Raw genomic sequence first — 22,875 nt, 5'->3', positions numbered from 1 at the left:
GAACGGGAACAAAATAATTCAAAAGACAGATATTTGTTCATGTCGATGGAGTTTTGTAAGACGGAAATCGACTGAAGCATAAATATAATTATAGGAGAACTTAGCTGTCATACAATTTTCAGGAAGTTTACTGCTGAGGGCGTGATTTTGGTTCGTGTCGAGCGTTCACACATACATTTCGGTTCGTGCCAACTCGGTCCGACGCTCATAGCTGGTCTCAATCCCGGGGTCCCAATGGTCGGTACGTGCAGAGATCTCTAACGTGAACTGCAAGAAACTGGGATCTAAATTCAAGCTATTACTTGTTATCAACTGTAAACTTTATGTTACATAATTGTGAATATGGTTACAATGTCTTCCTGGATTGGTGAGGTTTATTCACTATAGCATTCACATAACATGCGAGGTACACTTCAAATATTATGGCCGGGGGTATATTTGTTGCTATTGCTATTTCGTCGCCCTTCTGTCCCTGTTCCCGCATTTGTTCGGGATAAGTTTACACGCCAGCAGATAAGCCATACGGTATTTCAATCGGCGTATTCCATCAAAGTATATACTGTGATCAAAGATGGTGAGTGGTATATTTTGAAGGGAAACTAGAATGGAAGAAAAGTGTGATAAAATAAATCTAGATACAGGGTAAAATGGTATATTTTCTATTAATAATGTACAGGTGGCACAATCTGTGCTTAATCTGTTATGCTAATATGTTTTCCATGTGACTAAACTACGAAAACTGCCCCTCAAAACAAAATCAACACCCCTCAGCGTTTGTGTAAATACCCTGCAAGGAAAATATCTTTGGCTTTATGTGCGGTGGTTATTTAGTGAGTAACTTGAAACTCCGGTGTCAACATCGGTATGGCGATTGGATTTGGAGCCTTTGCGTTCCTAGCACTAAGCATCTTTAATCCATCGTTTGCTAGAGATAAAAAATATTGCAATCCGACCAGCGAGACGATCTACGAGTACAGTGCCAATAACCTAGAAACAGGAAATCTTACAAGTTTCGAAGAGTACCGAGGATGGAATTTGTTAATTGTCCCAACATCCACATACTGAGGTAAGTTGCGCAGCATTAGACCATAGACCTTACAAACACATTTTAAGGTATTTGATTAGACATATTGGGAGATCTTGTTTGTTAGTGTGTACGTTAATATATGTTACTTCACTTGTATGTGCACTGTGCATTCGAATTTCCTTTTTGCGAACAACGTTGTTTATTTCTTGCCTGTGTACAATGACGTCCATATTTAACATGAGGTGGCACAATGACAATCTGTTATAATTGATTGATGCGGTTCATTCCTAATTCATTAGATATATTATATTATGCAATACTGGCAAAATCAGTTAACCCCAATCTCATACTCTTTATCAGCCATTTGAAACTTTGTCATGATTATTGTGAATCATTTTATCTTCTTTAAAAAAATGACTCTCGATGAACCTTATTTGAAGTGAGATAACATCTGTCATTATTGTGACATTTTGGTATGTATTTATGTAAACTGCACGTTCAGTAATCTTCCTTCTAGACATGGGTATCTCGGGAATAATTGTTCCAAGATTAACCTTCATAGTCCGATTCGCTACCATGTCATCACTAGAAATGGGAAGATATGTGTTTGTTATGCTACCGTTCGATAAACAAATGACGTCATAACCTAGCGTTTATGGGGTGACTTGCATGATTATTTCGTGTCCCATATTGTTTTGTATCATATTGACCTAGGGTTGTATGCGGTGATTTGCATGATTATTTCGTTTCCCATATTGTTTTGTAACATATTGACCTGGGGTTGTATGCGGTGATTTGCATGATTATTTCGTGTCCCATATTGTTTTGTAACATATTGACCTGGGGTTTGTGGGGGTGATTTGCATGATTATTTCGTGTCCCATATTGTTTTGTAACATATTGACCTGGGGTTTGTGGGGGTGATTTGCATGATTATTTCGAGTCACATATTGTTTTGTAACATATTGACCTGGGGTTTGTGGGGGTGATTTGCATGATTATTTCGAGTCCCATATTGTTTTGTCACATATTGACCTGGGGTTTGTGGGGGTGATTTGCATGATTATTTCGAGTCACATATTGTTTTGTAACATATTGACCTGGGGTTTGTGGGGGTGATTTGCATGATTATTTCGAGTCACATATTGTTTTGTAACATATTGACCTGGGGTTTGTGGGGGTGATTTGTATGATTATTTCGAGTCACATATTGTTTTGTAACATATTGACCTGGGGTTTGTGGGGGTGATTTGCATGATTATTTCGAGTCACATATTGTTTTGTAACATATTGACATGGGGTTTAGGGGCGGACTTGCATGATTATTTCGAGTCACGTGTTGTTTTGTATCATATTGACTTGGGGTTGTATGCGGTGATTTGCATGATTATTTCGAGACACATATTGTTTTGTATCATAATGACCTGGTGTTTAATGGTTGATTTGTATGATTATTTCGAGTCACATATTGTTTGGTATCATATTGACCTGGGATTTATGTAGTGATTTGCATAATTGTTTTGAGTCTCATATTGTTTGTTATCATATTAACCTTGGATTTATGGAGTGATTTGCATAATTATTTCGAGTCTCATATTGTTTGGTATCATATTGACCTGGGGTTTATGGAGTGAATTGCATGATTATTTCGAGTCTCATATTGTTTGGTATCATATTGACCTGGGATTTATGTAGTGATTTGCATAATTATTTTGAGTCTCATATTGTTTGTTATCATATTAACCTTGGGTTTATGGAGTGATTTGCATAATTATTTCGAGTCTCATATTGTTTGGTATCATATTGACCTGGGATTTATGTAGTGATTTGCATAATTATTTTGAGTCTCATATTGTTTGTTATCATATTAACCTTGGATTTATGGAGTGATTTGCATAATTATTTCGAGTCTCATATTGTTTGGTATCATATTGACCTGGGGTTTATGGAGTGAATTGCATGATTATTTCGAGTCCCATATTGTTTTGTATCATATTGACCTTGGATTTATGGAGTGATTTGCATAATTATTTAGAGTCTTATATTGTTTGGTATCATATTGACCTGGAGTTTATGAAGTGATTTGTATGGTTATTTCGAGTCTCATATTGTTTGGTATCATATTGACCTTGGATTTATGGAGTGATTTGCATAATTATTTCGAGTCTCATATTGTTTGGTATCATATTGTCCTGGGGTTTATGGAGTGATTTGCATAATTATTTCGAGTCTCATATTGTTTGGTATCATATTGACCTGGGATTTATGTAGTGATTTGCATAATTATTTTGAGTCTCATATTGTTTGGTATCATGTTGACCTGGGGTTTATGGAGTGATTTGCATAATTATTTCGAGTCTCATATTGTTTGGTATCATATTGACTTGGGGTTTATGTAGTGATTTGCATGATTATTTCGTGTCTCACATTTTTTGATATCATATTGACCTGGGGTTTATGGAGTGATTTGCATAATTATTTCGAGTCTCATATTGTTTGGTATCATATTGACCTGGGGTTTATGTAGTGATTTGCATAATTATTTCGAGTCTCATATTGTTTGGTATCATATTGACCTGGGGTTTATGTGGTGATTTGCATGATTAGTTCGAGTCAAATATTGTTTTGTATTATTTTGACCTGGGGAATATTGGCTGACTAGCATGATTATTTCGAAACAAATTCAAATTCATCTAATTCAGACAATATACAACATGCGTGGATAAATTCTATGGCATTAATGTACATTGTTATGAGTGACCAACTACATTTATTAGTTCATCTTTCTAATAAGTTACGCCGACTAGTAACAACGCTGTTTTGGGGGAAATATTCTACTAGTACCAGGTTTCAAAAACGCCAAGACTAATTTCATGTTACAACATGCGTCATCTCAACATTTATTTATTACAATAATCATATTATAATATAGAATTGTTGGGCTTACAAATATACATATTTCATTCCATAAAATAAATGCAACATATTATTTTAATTGGTCACTTCAGGTTTGACACACCAGTATCTGGAACTGAATGCACTTGTGGACGAGTTTCGAGATTATAATTTCACCGTTCTGGGATTTCCAGTTAATCAGTTTGGTAGGTTTGATTTACCTCTCATTACAAATAAATTATTCTTTTTTATACACATTTCATACTTTTTCAAAGACCACAAACAATTTCAAGGTTTTCTTACTACACTTGACTAATGAAATATTCAAAAATCTGAAACACGCAAGCAAGTGATCTAAAATTTGGGTTGCATCATCAGTAACTACTTCCATGGAATAGATATGACTTAGCATAGATCAATATATTACTGATTGCAACTATATTTACGTTGTCAGGGCACCAGGAACCGGGAGCTAATAAGGAGATTCTGAGTGGTCTCAGGGAAGTGAGACCAGGACGAGGATATGTTCCAAACTTCGACTTGTTTGAGAAAGGTGACGTAAATGGATTCAATCAGCAACCAGTTTGGAAGTACTTAAAGGTATACAATCAATTCAGTAAATTTACCAGGCAAATCCAGTAAACTAGTCTGTCAGTCCAATTCAGTTAGTATGTAATTTTAATTAAGTTAAGGTAGCGAGACTATTATTTGTGTTGAAAATTACGATTTTCACATTTATTTATTAATTGCTGAAATGCACTATAAACTTTCATGTGATAAAGTCAACATAACATAGAATGTCATGTAAGTTGGTTAAAATGTAGATTTTCTGAAGGGAAGCAGGGCAGCCTCAGTAGTGTTTTGCCAAAATCAACAACACAGGTTTAATCTGTGTGCCTATAAGTTTCAAAGATAAACTCAAGACAAAGTAATGTTAGGATGTGTTATCTGTAGCTATCTGACACACAATGAGTGTTTCCAAACATTTGAGTGGTTTGTCTCCGCCCATGTTTGTTTCACAGATTAGTCATTTGCATATGAATGTGTCAGACACAAGGTCATACAGCCACTGAAAAAAAATCATTGATTTTGGTGTTTTCATATGCCGAATTTATCCAATTATAGCTATCCCATTCCTTTATTTTTTTAGTTTCCAATAGCCTTACACATTTGGATGTCCCTACACATGTTGAAACAGACCTTGATGGGGAAACAAATTGATTGTGCCGATAAACAAGTTTGAAAATCTTTGCTGTTACTTCATGGACGTTTTCTAGGAGTTTATGTTTTTCAAAATACAAGGTCTTTAACAAAAAATAACGTATACTTATTGTCGTCGGATTAACACCAAATTTTCACAGCTTTAAGGTGACAGTGAGAGGAACTTGAATGTGTCCAGACAAACTATTTCATCGATTATTTACCAACGAGTTGTGGTTTGAGTTGGGGGGCAATGCGACTAAAACAGTAATTGAAATTCAGCACACTATTTTTTAAAACGCGTTGCTTGAATTAAACTGACCAGACACATTCAATTTACCAGACTATTGAACAACTAGGAAAAGTGAAAAAAAATACTTCTTATCGCCAGCATAAATGCGTAATTATTTTTTTTACAGAAAAAGTAATTTTTCACCTTTGATTGAGTAACGCGTCGTAGAATGCAGATACCGGCATGCAAAATACACTTGTGAAAAGCTTGAAGTCTGGCGATTCTAAAAATATATACTTTCCCGGGTTTATTTGTAGTCATTTAGTCACAATTAGAAGATGAAAACAAGTATGCAAATAATAGTCCCGCTACCTTAAACAGTCGGCTCGTTAATATTTGAAAAACAGTAAGAACACATAACATTATATATCGTATATCAGGTCTATGTAATCATTTCTATTTCAGAATACCTGTCCATCCCCTGTAGATTACATTGGGTCCACTACCAACCTTCACTGGAACCCTTTCAACAGCAATGACATTCGATGGACATTCAAAGAGAGATTCATTGTCGATGCAACTGGTACTCCATATATACGTATCAATGATTATACAGACATCTACACTCATGGAGGCTTGCGAGATGACATTTATAATTTCCTCCATTATGGACACATAAGTTTGTAACTGTGTTCAATTATTAACTGAGTTTAGTTATTAATTTGTTCTATACACTACATATGTTCATCATACCAGATTAATTCTTCTTATCACTATGGCTACATTTTATATGACGAGTAAGCATCAAACCATATTTGGTGTGCTTACTTTGAAGACACATTGCAAAATATAAAATGATCGTGCATTTCATTTTGTAACCGACGCAATGAAATTGTTGTCATATGTTTTCTTTCAAAGAAAATAAACTGGTTTCATGTGTACTACATCCGTCTCATCATTTCACGCATCATATTTGCATTGACACGGGCACGTATTATTTCATTGATAAACGTAATTTATAAAGCCGTATGAGGGCATGGCGGCTGAATACGTGATTTGTGATGTGGTAAATAGTACATATGGTCCACAGTCACAGGACTGTGATATGGTCCTGTCCCGTAGGGGGTCCTGTAGTAAGACGACATACTATACGTAACCTACGTGTTCACATAGATATTCAGAACTGTCTTGGCAAAATAGTATTTATTATTAACACCACAAAAACGTGATGTCATGAAAGTGTTGCTTATAGTTAATTGTGTGTACAGACTACAGATGTGACTCTACACTGGCACTAGAGAGACACATGCTGACTCCCATCGCGCTGTTATTATTGACTGTATGATCACCCTCCACCAGCAATAGTTTGTATTCATAACACTTTCGTCACGTGACCATGACCACTTCCCTTATTTCTGTAAACACATGAGTGTATGCTTATTGTAAACACTTTGTACTCATTTGCATTGAGTGACCCGATATTATATTGTATTACATACATAACTGTAAATATATTGTAAACAAGACAATGCTTAAGACTGTGCAACCTTAGCCAATGTACAACGTCCGCAATTGACCAGATTCACCCTCTACCACAGCAGGTAGAATGTATGCCGATTGATCTATTACCGATCTCTATGGGTGTTCCCTTGTCACGTGGTTTGTCATGAGAAAATGATAAAGCATACAAGATAGCTATGACAAATCAATACAATAAACGAAGAGACCCTCGTATTCGTGTTAAGCTATTATTATCCAGGTAACCTTTGATCTTTATAAATGACTGATTTTGAATATTCGAATATTGCTGAATGTTCTTTTTTCAAATTGCTAGTGACCGGTGATCGAGTGGCGACAGCATGTACTACATACCCCTTTGTGAAACTTTGTGATCTGTTTTTTAGGTTGTTCAATATATTATTAACTATAATTACAGGAAGGTAGATTTTCAATGATAAAAGAGTTATTAATATATGTAATGTGCTTTTCGAGTAGTATATCGCCCTCAGCGATGTAAAGGGGTAATTCACTGCAATGGCATTTCAATTACTTAATCATTAGATTGTCACCGTTGTAGCAAATATTTGAAAAAAAAATGCGGTGAAAACACCCTTGACTTCAAATTAAGTTGCGAAATTGACATAACAAGTAGTAACTGTTCAACGTTATACATGTTCCGCGTATAGAATTGTTCATTAAAACAAAACGTATACTTGTTTAACAATTCTATTTAGTACAAAGCAACTATTTCATGTCGGTTGAAATTTGTGGTTGTGACGTAATTCACAAGTTAAATGTGTGCAAACTAACTTTCATAACATAAAATGAACATAAAATGAACATGAAGTATTATAGAATGATTCGTATTATATCTTCAAATAATTCAATGTTCATTTGTACCATTTTAAAGACAATAGTACCAATATTGGTATAAATATAATTGTTGTAGTGTTTGCTATTTCTACCATGAGAGAGTGACATACTCATGAAAAAAAACACGTTTTTGTTCAAAAAGTATTGTAATGATAAACAGATGTTTTGTGTCCAAGGGCATGTAGTTGTTTCGTAAAATATTAATTGGAAATACGCATTAGTTTTAGTACAGGTAGTGCTCATGTTTAACATAAACTTAAAAATGAACGAGAAATAATTAGAACAGGTGATAATCAATATAATTTACCATATCATTTGAAGAACACCTAGAAAATGTTTTATTACCAAACTGAAAATGTTTATTCGAATATATATTTAAAATTAAAATTTGTTTAATGGCAGTATATGATACTACTACTTTGTATTATATGAAGTACAGTTAGAATGTGAACATAAGAATCGATGTACAGGCTTCATGCCAGAATTGTAATCGTATAATGCCTGCACACATTAGAATAGCCACCGTTAATTATTATTATGATATTATGGTATATATCGTTAATTATGGTATACATTGGAGTTATATTTTAACTGAAGATCGAGCATAGTAAATCGTACTGCAGGTGTTCCTTATTGTCATAATATTGATGTCACATGACCAGGGTTCAATTAGGAGTCACCGACTGCAATGGCGACCATAAGTGATATTCAGATCAAGATACAAAAGAAGTTTGACCAATATGCTGATGCTTTTAAAGTAGGTGATATTAAAACCATGATGGACGTGTACACCCCTGATGCTATTCTTATGCCACCTGGAAGTACAATGGTGAAGGGAGCGCAAGGTAAATATAAAACATGGTCTTGTTTTGAACACGCACAAACAGCTACCAGTTTAGTGTCATGTTTCTACTCGGGTCGCGCTTTTTCACAATGGAGACAACGTGGCAAGTCTGACTCTAATAAATGATTACATTGTGTAACGGTTAGTTTGACAAAGTGACGCCCACATATTTGGTGACTAAAAGGACAGATTTTGGTGTGTATTGTACACTATGAGGCTGTTCTCTTGGTGATGCTATGTCTTTAACATGCCCTCCAACCAAACATCCTGAACGGTAATCTGACACATCTGCAAGCGAGCCAACTGTTTAATTTCTTATTATTTTGTCATTGGCATATCATAATTGCCACCAATGTGCCACTTTGTCCACTGTAAGTAACTAGAAAAACTATAGATTAGTTTTTATAAAGTCAGATATAATAACACTTCATGTACGTGCAAGCGCATGAACATAAATCAATCAGTCATTTTAACCTATTGAACTACGTACCTATATGTGTCGTCAACGGTCCATTTATTCAGTGGAACTACGTACCCGTATGTGTCGTCAACGGTACATTCATTCATTGGAACTACGTACCTGTATGTGTCGTCAACGGTACATCCATTCATTGGAACTACGTACCTATATGTGTCGTCAACGGTCCATTTATTCATTGGAACTACGTACCTATATGTGTCGTCAACGGTCCATTTATTCATTGGAACTACGTACCCGTATGTGTCGTCAACGGTACATCCATTCATTGGAACTACGTACCTGTATGTGTCGTCAACGGTCCATCCATTCATTGGAACTACGTACCTGTATGTGTCGTCAACGGTCCATCCATTCATTGGAACTATGTACCTGTATGTGTCGTCAACGGTCCATCCATTCATTGGAACTACGTACCTGTATGTTTCGTCAACGGTCCATCCATTCATTGGACTACGTACCTGTATGTGTCGTCAACGGTCCATCCATTCATTGAACTACGTACCTGTATGTGTCGTCAACGGGCCATCCATTCATTGGAACTACGTACCTGTATGTGTCTTCAACGGTTCATCCATTCATTGGACTACGTACCTGTATGTGTCGTCAACGGTCCATCCATTCATTGAACTACGTACCTGTATGTGTCGTCAACGGTCCATCCATTCACTGGACTACGTACCTGTATGTGTCGTCAACGGTCCATCCATTCATTGGAACTACGTACCTGTATGTGTCGTCAACGGTCCATCCATTCATTGAACTACGTACCTGTATGTGTCGTCAACGGTCCATCAATTCATTGGAACTACGTACCTGTATGTGTCGTCAACGGTCCATCCATTCATTGAACTACGTAACTATATGTGTCGTCAACGGTCCATCCATTCATTGGACTACGTACCTGTATGTGTCGTCAACGGTCCAGCCATTCATTGGACTACGTACCTATATGTGTCGTCAACAATCCATCCATTCATTGAACTACGTACCTGTATGTGTAGTCAACGGTCCATCCATTCATTGAACTACGTACCTGTGTGTGTAGTCAACGATCCATCCATTCATTGGACTACGTACCTGTATATGTAGTCAACGGTCCATCCATTCATTGGAACTACGTACCTGTGTGTGTAGTCAATGATCCATCCATTCATTGGACTACGTACCTGTATGTGTAGTCAACGGTCCATCCATTCATTGGAACTACGTACCTGTCTGTGTAGTCAACGATCCATCCATTCATTGAACTACGTACCTGAATGTGTAGTCAACAGTCCATCCATTCATTGGACTACGTACCTGTATGTGTAGTCAACGGTCCATCCATTCATTGGAACTACGTACCTATATGTGTCGTCAAAGGTCCATCCATTCATTGGACTACGTACCTATATGTGTCGTCAACGGTCCATCCATTCATTGAACTACGTACCTGTATGTGTAGTCAACGGTCCATCCATTCATTGGACTACGTACCTATATGTTTTGTCTATGGTCCATCCATTCATTGAACTACGTACCTATATGTGTCGTCAACGGCCCATCCATTCATTGGACTACATACCTATATGTGTCGTCAACGGCATATCCATTCATTGGACTACGTACCTATATGTGTTGTCAACGGTCCATCCATTCATTGAACTACGTACCTATATGTGTCGTCAACGGTCCATCCATTCATTGAACTACGTACTTATATGTGTCGTCAAAGGTCCATCCATTCATTGGACTACGTACCTATATGTGTCGTCAATGATCCATCCATTCATTGGACTACGTACCTATATGTGTAGTCAACGATCCATCCATTCATTGAACTACGTACCTATATGTGTCGTCAACGGTCCATCCATTCATTGAACTACGTACCTATATGTGTCGTCAACGGTCCATCCATTCATTGGGCTACGTACCTATATGTGTAGTCAACGGTCCATCTATTCATTGGACTACATACCTATATGTTTTGTCTACGGTCAATCCATTCATTGAACTACGTACCTATATGTGTCGTCAACGGTCCATCCATTCATTGGACTACGTACCTGTATGTGTAGTCAACGGTCCATCCATTCATTGGAACTACGTACCTATATGTGTCGTCAAAGGTCCATCCATTCATTGGACTACGTACCTATATGTGTCGTCAACGGTCCATCCATTCATTGAACTACATACCTGTATGTGTAGTCAACGGTCCATCCATTCATTGGACTACGTACCTATATGTGTCGTCAACGGTCCATCCATTCATTGAACTACGTACTTATATGTGTCGTCAACGGTCCATCCATTCATTGGACTACGTACCTATATGTGTCGTCAATGGTCCATCCATTCATTGGACTATGTACCTATATGTGTAGTCAACGATCCATCCATTCATTGAACTACGTACCTGTATGTGTCGTCAACGGTCCATCCATTCATTGGGCTACGTACCTATATGTGTAGTCAACGATCCATCCATTCATTGGAACTACGTACCTATATGTGTCGTCAAAGGTCCATCCATTCATTGAACTACATACCTGTATGTGTAGTCAACGGTCCATCCATTCATTGGACTACGTACCTATATGTGTCGTCAACGGTCCATCCATTCATTGAACTACGTACTTATATGTGTCATCAACGGTCCATCCATTCATTGGACTACGTACCTATATGTGTCGTCAATGGTCCATCCATTCATTGGACTATGTACCTATATGTGTAGTCAACGATCCATCCATTCATTGAACTACGTACCTATATGTGTCGTCAACGGTCCATCCATTCATTGAACTACGTAGCTATATGTGTCGTCAACGGTCCATCCATTCATTGGGCTACGTACCTATATGTGTAGTCAACGATCCATCCATTCATTGAACTACGTACCTATATATGTCATCAACGGTCCATCCATTCATTGGACTACGTACCTATATGTGTCGTCAACGGTCCATCCATTCATTGAACTACGTGCTTATATGTGTCGTCAACGGTCCATCCATTCATTGGACTACGTACCTATATGTGTCGTCAATGGTCCATCCATTCATTGGACTACGTACCTATATGTGTAGTCAACGATCCATCCATTCATTGAACTACGTACCTATATGTGTCGTCAACGGTCCATCCATTCATTGAACTACGTACCTATATGTGTTGTCAACGGTCCATCCATTCATTGGGCTACGTACCTATATGTGTAGTCAATGATCCATCCATTCATTGAACTACGTACCTATATATGTCATCAACGGTCCATCCATTCATTGGACTACGTTCCTATATGTGTAGTCAACGGTCCATCCATTCATTGGACTACGTACCTGTATGTGTCGTCAACGGTCCATCCATTCATTGGACTACGTACCTATATGTGTAGTCAACGGTCCATCGATTCATTGAACTACGTACCTGTATGTGTCGTCAACGGTCCATCCATTCATTGAACTACGTGCCTATATGTGTCATCAACGGTCCATCCATTCATTGAACTATGTACCTATATGTGTCGTCAATGGTCCATCCATTCATTGAAACTATGTACCTGTATGTGTCGTCAACGGTCCATCCATTCATTGAACTACGTACCTGTATGTGTCGTCAACGGTCCATCCATTCATTGAACTACGTACCTATATGTGTAGTCAACGGTCCATCCATTCATTGGACTACATACCTATATGTGTAGTCAACGTCCATCCATTCATTGGAACTACGTACCTGTATGTGCCGTCAACGGTCTATCCATTCATTGGACTACGTACCTGTATGTGTCGTCAACGGTCCATCCATTCATTGAACTACGTACCTATATGTGTAGTCAACGGTCCATCCATTCATTGGACTACATACCTATATGTGTAGTCAACGGTCCATCCATTCATTGGACTACGTACCTATATGTGCAGTCAATGGTCCATCCATTCATTGGAACTACGTACATGTATGTGTCGTCAACGGTCCATCCATTCATTGGACTACGTACATGTATGTGTCGTCAACGGTCCATCCATTCATTGGAACTACGTACCTATATGTGTAGTCAACGATCCATTCATTCATTGGAACTACGTACCTGTATGTGTCGTCAACGGTCCATCCATCCATTGGACAACGTACCTATATGTGTCGTCAACGGTCCATCCATTCATTGGACTACGTACCTGTATGTGTCGTCAACGGTCCATCCATTCATTGAACTACGTACCTATATGTGTAGTCAACGGTCCATCCATTCATTGGACTACATACCTATATGTGTAGTCAACGGTCCATCCATTCATTGGACTACGTACCTATATGTGCAGTCAATGGTCCATCCATTCATTGGAACTACGTACATGTATGTGTCGTCAACGGTCCATCCATTCATTGGACTACGTACATGTATGTGTCGTCAACGGTCCATCCATTCATTGGAACTACGTACCTATATGTGTAGTCAACGATCCATTCATTCATTGGAACTACGTACCTGTATGTGTCGTCAACGGTCCATCCATCCATTGGACTACGTACCTGTATGTGTCGTCAACAGTCCATCCATTCATTGGACTACGTACCTGTATGTGTCGTCAACGGTCCATCCATTCATTGGAACTACGTACCTATATGTGTAGTCAACGATCCATCCATTCATTGGAACTACGTACCTGTATGTGTCGTCAACGGTCCATCCATTCATTGGAACTACGTACCTATATGTGTCGTCAACGGTCCATCCATTCATTGGACTACGTACCTATATGTGTAGTCAACGGTCCATCCATTCATTGGACTACGTACCTGTATGTGTAGTCAACGATCCATCCATTCATTGGACTACGTACCTATATGTGTAGTCAACGGTCCATCCATTCATTGGACTAAAGATCAACCAACTACTAAGCTAAACGTAATATTGAATTTATTTCCGGTAAAGAAATGATTTAATAAAATTGAAAATCTTGTCAAAAATCAGTTAAAATACACCTCATACAAATCAGCATGATTTAACAGTAGTATGTGTGAGTATACGTTAATAAGATTATTTAAATCAGTGCTATATCAGCTAACAATAATGTTTATATTGAAATCATTTTCAGCAATTGAAATTCACGAAAAAAGGAACCTAGCTATTTTGAGAGATATGTCAGTCACTGTAAGTGAAGTCGGAGACGTTGGTGATTGTATTTACACAATCATAGCAATTAAGGCGTTACGAGGAGACAATTCTGAGCCATTGAGTGTGAAAGAACTCATCGTCTGGAAGAAAATTGGTGATGAGTATTATGCCCATCGTGTCATCTGGAATGCTGATTGTGAACAAACCAATCCATGGAGCAATGTAGCATGACATCTTATTTCAATATGTCACTTGCATATGTACAATGTAGACTTCTTATGATAATGAGAGTTACCAATGTAATGTGGTTACAATTGCTGTAATAAAATACTTGTGGTTAAATCTAACCAAGTATCATTACTAGACAGTGTTGCGTTGGTTTTAGTACAAAAACATCATTCAACATAATGGAATAGCCAAATAGAATCATCATTCACATTCCTGAGCCCAATCAGGGGGGGTGTGTGTCAATGACACTCCAAATTCATACGTTAAATGTGATGAAAATAATAGAAACATATTGAATACAGGTGATATTGTCAACAAAATGGCCAATATTGGCATAAATGTATGTCTTCAAGTGCTTACTATTTGACTGTCTGATTAAAAACAGGTGAAATATACCAGACAGTGCGTGTATAGATAGTGTGGGTGATGACAGAGTGTATGTGAAGAAATATGAGTGGAGGCGTTGTGTAATGATAGTATGTGCAAATACAGTATGTGCAAAAACAGACTGTGTGAAAATACAGTTTGGTGCGAAAACAGTGTGTGGAAAGACTGTTTGTGCAAAGAAATTAGTGTGTGTTGACTGACTGTGTGTGCAAAGAAGGCAATGTTTGCGAATGAGGTTCGCCACAATATCAACTGCTGTTTGTGGTCAATGATCACATATTGTCTGTCTGGGTATTTTTTGTATTTATGATGTAAATTATTTTACGTTTTGTGGTATAATTCCAATACATAGTCAAGTAAATTATACCAGAGTCATATTTTCTCTACCAGTTTTATGATGAGGTTGTTATTAATTAGACTGCAGCTTTGTCATTAATTACACTACAGCCACACAGTTTCAACCGATCAAGATGGCTTTGATAAAGTTCAATACAATAAATGGACGAGATCATTGTACATCTATTTAGGAAGTGCAATCCAGAAATGTGATATTATATATTCAGGTAACCTTTAATAATTATAAATTTTGAATATTACTAAATGTTTTTTTAACTACCAGCGAGTGGCGGGTTGTATCAGTACGTTCTACATACCCTGCTGTGAAACTTCGTGAATTTTGTTGTTAATTTTATTAATCGATGCAATGAGTTTAACTTTAACAAGAAATAAAAAGTAAAATAGATGCAATGTGCTTTACGTGTAGTATATCGCCCTCGACGTTGTAAAGGTACAATTCACACCATTGACTTTAAATTGAGTTGCAAAATTGTAATTAGAATATGTAGTTCTATAGGTTATATTTGATAATGTGTATTACCAATTGACTGATTTTATTACAAAGCAGTCCTTGGTTTATGATTAACCTCATTGCAATATTTCACACAATGATCAAGGTCAGTGATCGCATCCAGATAATCATAACAACGCATTTATATTTGGGGGGTAAAAGTCGAAAATTCATACGTTAAATGTGTTGAAAATATTTAGATATTTTAGAAAACAGATTGGGTTATTTTCATGGCACAAATGTCCAATATTGGCATAAATGTATATCTTCAAGTGCCTGTTATTTCTTCCAAAGATGCCTGCCTGATAAAAAAACAGGTACGTTATGCGATATGCATATGTGCGTGAAGACATTGTGTGAACGACAGTGTCTGAAAACACAGTGTGTACAATGACAGTGTGTGCAAAGACATTTTGTACAAAAACATTTTTTGCGAAGACAGTGTGTGTGGAGACAGGATGTGTGATGACAGTGTGTGAAAAGAAGACAGTATGGGGCAAAGAAGACAGTGTGTGAAAAGACAGTGTATGAAAGACAGTGTGAAGGATATTAATCCAAAAACGTTTTTACAAGCCAAATATGAAAAATATATAGCCGAAGTTAATCCTGAAGCATGTACTTAACCTGTTTTTTTTTTAATACTGCTGTATAAGATACACATGCAATTTCAACAATGTGCTTTCAATTAAATTTGTGTGTTTTAATAAAAAACATAAAGGTGCAACCATGATTTACAGTGTATCAGAAGAGATATATGTACTATTTTTTCATCCGATAAGCGATTGCTTAAAATAAACATAAAATCATGATTTTGCTTACTAATTTAATGTAATAAATATACGTGTCTCTAATAATATGGCCAACGCAAATTTGTTGTTATGTGTTTTACCTGAAGGTTGGATATTTATACTTTTAAGGGGGAAAATGTTAATTAGCGTAAGTTGTCGGATAATGGAATCATATGGTAAACATTCAAGATAAGATAAATGAACCAGTAAATAGTCATTATTTTTGTTAACAATTTCTTTTTATTCGATTCTGATTTATTTATTCAATCAATACATCAGTCAATACATCAATTCAGTCGTTATTTTATTACTGAAACTCCTAATCTATTATATACTGTTATTTGTTGTTTTAAATGTTATTTGCATTATTATGGTGGGCTGTTAATCAACATTGAATTAAAATGAACATCGACATACAATGTGAGTAATCGTACACACGTAAATTTGGCCACAATCTTCAAACTGAACAGGTGAGATGTTTTTAGACGCAATTCCGATGACAGATTCGGGTGGTGTTTATTGGATCACAGAACATCCTGTGATACGCGCACAAAAGCTGGTATGTCATCTAGGTATGTAGTATATTAGCCGTATGGTTAAAGCGACATTTTTATTTTTAGCAGCAAGTTTTTTCGTTTTATTCTCACTGATATTACTTAGTATTGTAAAATGTTTGTGGGTTACCTGTGTACTGAGATTGTAATTCATTTTTCAGTATTAAAGTACATGTTTTACCTCGGACGATGATATGACCGTAGCGGGCTCACAACATTATACAGTAATGAAGTCATGTGTTCGATATCTTCAATCATCAGTTGTCCTATAAAGATAAATAACTTTCTATACCTACTAAAGCAGAATTAAAATATGCAAATAAACTTACAGAAGGAATAATCTATTTCTCTTAACGTCGTGTATGATATTGTACGGCTCTTAGATTATGCTTTGAAAGTGTTATTATTAAAAGAAGACATATATTTGTTTCCATTGTAACATTACTTATTCCACGGATAGTTGATAGACACGCCGCGAAGTAATGGTTTTTGCATCGTATCACGTGCTAGTTCGGACATGTGTTCCAATGCAGGCGGATTGCTTAAGGAGAAAACGTTGTTGGTGGGATTTGCTGGGTCCAAGAGGATTGGTCTGAAAACAACAAAACATATATATGGCATTAGATTTGAGCCACTGTACAAGTAGACAAATATGTCAGGTGGAAGCGAGAGGGAGAGGAAGCTACTTTATAATCCATCAGCTAGGCATACCTCGAGCCACGCTTAGTGTAGATTAACAAATGATGGTAAATAATTTCACATGTTATGAATGCTACTAAATCATTTGATAAACTTAATATTAACTCGTAATATTACGCTATAATCAAAACAACAGTAAAACTGACCAATCATGACCATGATAAATCATCTCATACTCGTTGGCAAAATGAATCGCCTAAATTCTCCAACAGATGATAGGCAAGTAAGTGTAAGTAAGTAAGTAAGAAAAGAGTACCTTGTCATTTTCGATTTTGCTTGAGCAGCTAGCGCCTGGTTATAATTTTCATACCAAGCAATGTCTAGGCTCGAGTAATTCATCAACCGCATTAACACTGCCTTAAATGCTTCTGCCATATCAAACGATGCTTGTTTTCCAGCATTCTGCCACGTGTAGATGGTTATCAGTTCCATAGGATACGATGTTGGGTACATGAAATCACGATTAGCCTTTTTCAGCATAACTTCTTTTCTCCAATACTTTACCAGTCTTATTAGGTTTTTAACGCGGGTTGGTTGACCTCTAACAAAATCAACTTGGAGCTGACCTAGTGCCACAGAATAGTAGTTTACTTTATCCGATCCGATATATGTCATTGCCTCGTTATAAGCACGGTATCTTTGATCTGTAAAGAATGAATAACTTTAAGCCACCGGAACATTAGGTTAAATATTTGTGATTACAAGTCGCCAATTGACCAAATTAGAATGGCTACAATATAACGTTATGCATTGGGCACACCCCTATTGGGAAGTTGATATGGGCCACATGATATGCGAGTGAATACATAGATATGTAGTGCAGCCCAAGAAATAATTAAATCTATATGTGGATTTCTCTACCTTGGCTTGAATGTTGTCCCAGTGCATCGAATGTTGGTAAAAGATCAACTGACATTGTATTTGTTTTGCCATCTGCTTTTGTGGTGACATCAAACTGAACAGCGAAACGCGTTGTTTTCACATTCTGAATAGAGTATGCCCACGAGGCTTTTTCCACGCCATTCTTCAAATTACCAATAATAGTTCTACTGCGGTGAAGGAGATCGTCTAATCCATTCAGTTCGTTGATAACCATTATGCAGTCTAGATCAGCCGAGTCTTTCACTTGAGTTCCTTTTCCAAAGGAACCAGACTAATAACAAATTGGTTAATAACCAGTTGATTGTTAGTAGGATGCTGTATATTATGCACTAAACGCTGCTAAGAATGCACGTATCACACGAATTATCATTCAAACCCATGCCTGCAATCATAACACTGTACGACATGTAAATTTGAAATTAAAAATTGCTTCATCTCAACTTGATTATTGTCTGTGGCAACGACGGAGTTCGCGATTAGTCACAAAGCATCTTACTAATACCGAGAGCCGTAAAATAGCCGCTTAGACGACATATTTTATTCTTACGTCAATTTGTCTAACATGTGTTGTTTAAATCTGGCCATTTTTTTATTCATTTCAAGCACTACGTGATTTTTTCATATTTTCATATAAAGTTATGCTTTAACAATAATACGAGAATAAATCGTATAAAATGGGAAAAAAACAATCATTTTTATGGTATCATAATGCTGAAATGATATCGACTGAATATAAATATCATGATACTATATTGCTGACACACAAATCAAATGTCAATATTTTAAAGGACGGTCGTCGTCCCGTCGCTCATGTACGACATTTGTGTCGATAAACATTGATTTTCCCACAATCAAATGCACACACATTTTGACCGAGGTGCAACGTGCAATAATTACCGTTGTTGAATCATTCGATACTTTCCAATCACCAAAGAAATTACTTGGTTAAGCCTTATAACGTCCTAGTTTGTACTCGGCGGTCTGCACAACAGTAAAATTCGCCGTATTTGTTCATATCAGACCAATATCTTGCGCGTGCGTGGCACGACGACCACCGCCCTTCAAAATAATCCAACTAGTCTTACCTTAACAACACGATTCACACTATAACCAACATTGTGCTGCAGGTAATTAACCAGTCTGTCAATCAGATCTTCTGCAACCCTATTATACTCCGTTGTTGGCTGCAGATGATCCACAACGAAAGATTCCAAGTTATGTGGTGATATTTGAAGGAAGTCTACAAACAATTAAATATAGTATATCCATAATATTGCGTACAGTCTTAATACTGATTTTTAGCTGGAAAGATAACATTGATTTGATTTGATTAAATAAAATGTCTGTATGCGTCAATAGACATATATCAGTATATACTGATTAATATTATATGTCAGATCTATTTCAGATGAATTATTATGATGTACGTGTAGTGTACAAACGATTTCCCTAATATGTTACACACATATTTAGTCAAATGATATTTGGTGACCAAATCGGAAAATACTTTCGTCTACAGTGTTTTTACAAAAGTAGCAAAAAAATAACATGTTATCAACATTGGCAGCATGTTTATTTCATATACATCTTGAAATGAAATAATTACGTGTCATTGTCAGTTACCAATCTGGTTTTAAATATTGACTAGTGGCACTGAATGACACGCTTGACAACGAATGTGAATTTAATAATTCATAAATTAGACAAATAATATAATATTTGAAACGACATATACCAGGCTACATTCATAACGATAAAATAAAATGGAAATGTCGTGCCTATAATTTTATACAAATCAATCCCAGCTAAGTATAGTATAGTTAACTATTATACATGCGCTAACCCCCCCCCCCCCACACTCCATATGCTGCGGATGCGTGACCCGTTTCTGAGAATCCGTGAATCATAACATTTAGTCATTGTGATATCGTGTACAAATGAATTGAGTACTTGATCATGATTAATATTGAACCCCAAACATACACTTTTATGCGAATACAGCATACCCCTCCCCCTCCCCACCCCACTATTATCAACAATAATTCAATCATGTCATTGGAATTATATCAGACGCGTACTATACAGAAGAGCTAACAGGAGTCGCATATTACCTGGTTTGCTGCCACTATGATATGCTGCCATTGTTTCTACTAATAAATAACTGAGCGCATAAAAATGTCAATACCAGAACACAGTACGATGTGGTCCTCAATGCAGCTAAACATGTAATGACGGGTTACACCCCTATTTTGACCATCTGTTTCAAATTGTACGAAATTAGTACGTGGGAATTCCCGGAATCGAAATACGCAGGGACATAACATTTATATACTTGTTATACGGCTACACTATCGATAACAAATTTAAATTGTAGGTTATTTAGATCATGCACATCAGTTGTCAAGATACGACATACGTACAACTCTATGGAGACTAACTACGGAAATAACTTCACAGAAACACATGGTGATTAAAAAGAAGCATTAATATAATCGTAAACAATACTAAGATAAACCCAGATACATATTTATGTTAATAGTAATAATATTTATATATCGACGTTATACTAATTTTGATTAGTTTTGCAAACTAACGGGGTTTATTACATAAAAAGAAGTAAAAATGGATGAAATATTTACATGGAGTATACATTTATGGCGTGGTTGAGTTTTTTTAACGCCACGAAAATACGAGTAGGTAAACAATTTGATTAAAAACCATAGAAAAGGGAAGAGTCAATAATATTAAACAGTGATAAATAAAAAATAATTCATTCCACATATAAATATTTTGTTAATTTTTTTTGTATATCTCTTACTTCCTTCCTTCCTTCCTTCCAACTCAGACAACTAATAAACAGACTGGCAACGCGGCGTTTTTTATTGAAGTACTGCATGCCACCACGGTTAAAATTAGTAACCGTGATGCTACGCACGTTTGTTTAGGTTACCAGTTCTTACAATATCTTGTAAACTTTGCGGAGCAACACACCGGAATTCGAAAATGGCATTTACGGAAGAATTTAGCGAATCTGGGGACGATAGTTACGAACAACGCGTATATCACGTACTATGAAGTCGAATGCGACAAAAATAACACACCCCTAGTTTTTACCGATAACCGGCTTATGCTGATACGTTGACAGATATCGTGTATATGACACCAGCTATCCCATGTTTCGGGACCCCTGAACACAAAAACAAAACTGTTAACACACAAAGTGTGCCGCTCGAAACACATCGATATGCCCTTCCCGAAAAAATGTCAAAAAAATTCCGCAAAATCCGCAACAGCGAGAAATATCGTTTCAAAGTTGCTCATTTTATATTCAAAAACTATTTGAGGTATATACTAAGACATTCAGTTACTTGTAACTCACCTAAATATTGGTCGATTCTTAAAATTCATACACAGCTGCAAAGGTGAAAATATCCAGAACGCATCTCCCATTGTTTTGAAAATGTCTAGATCCTGGTTCTACGAAGAAACACGCAATTTCCGAAGAAGCGCGAAGTGTGCAGAATATCCGGTGTTCGGTAAACTTCAACGGTGTCTATGTCAATACTACTGAGCATGGCACACATAGCATATACAACTAAGCCGATTAACACCTTAAACAATAAGCGTTTACAGTCTGTTGTACTAGTTGTTTGAGCTTTCAATGAGTGAAGCAGTCTGTACACTTTTCTAATCAGAATCATAATCGCTCATCTGTCGTAGAAGAAAAAAAGATAGAAACATTTACTACGCAACTTAACCATCTGTGGATTTAGTAAGGTAAAAAATGGTTACAAAGACAAATAAAATAAGACAAACTAAAACACTAAAATTAAAATACACTGAAATTCAACAAAAGAAAAAATTAAAATTAGAAAATCTCTGAAAAATTGATTAAACAGCAGCAAGGTTCTCAGACCACAGTTACATATTAAACTTTAGAAAATTGTATTTTTTAAATAATATGATAAAGTCATATTATTTCCCATTATTTTCACGAAGTCTTCCATTCTGGATTGAAATACTGTTTCCTCATGTTTCCTCTCTACTTCATAGAAATTGCAATCTAAGATGAAATGCATTTCATCTTCAATTTGATCTGAATTGCAAGTTCTTTCATTTTCTGGGGTCTTTGGTTTACTCATTCTTCCCAATTCAATTCCAAGGCTGTGGACACTGAGTCTGAACTTTGCTAAAACTCTACGTTGGCTGAAGTTTTTCGTTTCATTTAGATAGTTTTCCAATTCAAAATTTTGTTTAAATATACTGTATGTTCTAAGTTTGTTTCTCTCTTTTTTATTTAATTGTGTTCTCCATGATTGAATAAATTCATT

The 22,875-nt window shown here is 36.4% G+C and overlaps 3 protein-coding genes across 3 annotated transcripts; 2 read left to right on the top strand and 1 right to left on the bottom strand.

The window, feature by feature from the left end:
- Positions 1-864: 864 nt before the first annotated feature.
- On the top strand, positions 865-6,163 carry LOC144355495 (glutathione peroxidase 6-like). The gene is made up of 4 exons (XM_085501578.1): positions 865-1,009; positions 4,036-4,128; positions 4,377-4,522; positions 5,820-6,163. Exons 1-4 carry the CDS (start codon positions 865-867, stop codon positions 6,039-6,041), a joined length of 606 nt encoding a protein of 201 aa, XP_085357704.1. The 3' UTR covers positions 6,042-6,163.
- A 2,225-nt stretch (positions 6,164-8,388) lies between these two features.
- Positions 8,389-14,506, top strand: LOC102802446 (uncharacterized). Its single transcript, XM_006811893.2, has 2 exons — positions 8,389-8,572; positions 14,140-14,506. The coding sequence occupies exons 1-2, from the start codon at positions 8,416-8,418 to the stop codon at positions 14,388-14,390; spliced, it is 408 nt and encodes a 135-aa protein (XP_006811956.1). The 5' UTR covers positions 8,389-8,415; the 3' UTR covers positions 14,391-14,506.
- A 2,120-nt stretch (positions 14,507-16,626) lies between these two features.
- Positions 16,627-20,792, bottom strand: LOC102802564 (2'-5'-oligoadenylate synthase 2-like). The gene is made up of 5 exons (XM_006811894.3): positions 20,656-20,792; positions 19,630-19,784; positions 18,524-18,815; positions 17,919-18,306; positions 16,627-17,555 (listed from the first exon to the last, which is right to left on the bottom strand). Exons 1-5 carry the CDS (start codon positions 20,684-20,686, stop codon positions 17,405-17,407), a joined length of 1,017 nt encoding a protein of 338 aa, XP_006811957.1. The 5' UTR covers positions 20,687-20,792; the 3' UTR covers positions 16,627-17,404.
- Between the last annotated feature and the right edge of the window lie 2,083 nt (positions 20,793-22,875).

The sequence above is a fragment of the Saccoglossus kowalevskii genome, chromosome 7 (assembly GCF_978046115.1).
Source record: "Saccoglossus kowalevskii chromosome 7, keSacKowa6.1, whole genome shotgun sequence".
NCBI classification, from domain to species: domain Eukaryota; kingdom Metazoa; phylum Hemichordata; class Enteropneusta; family Harrimaniidae; genus Saccoglossus; species Saccoglossus kowalevskii.
Note: the sequence above shows the minus strand (reverse complement) of the source record. Positions and strands in the feature narration are given on the sequence as shown.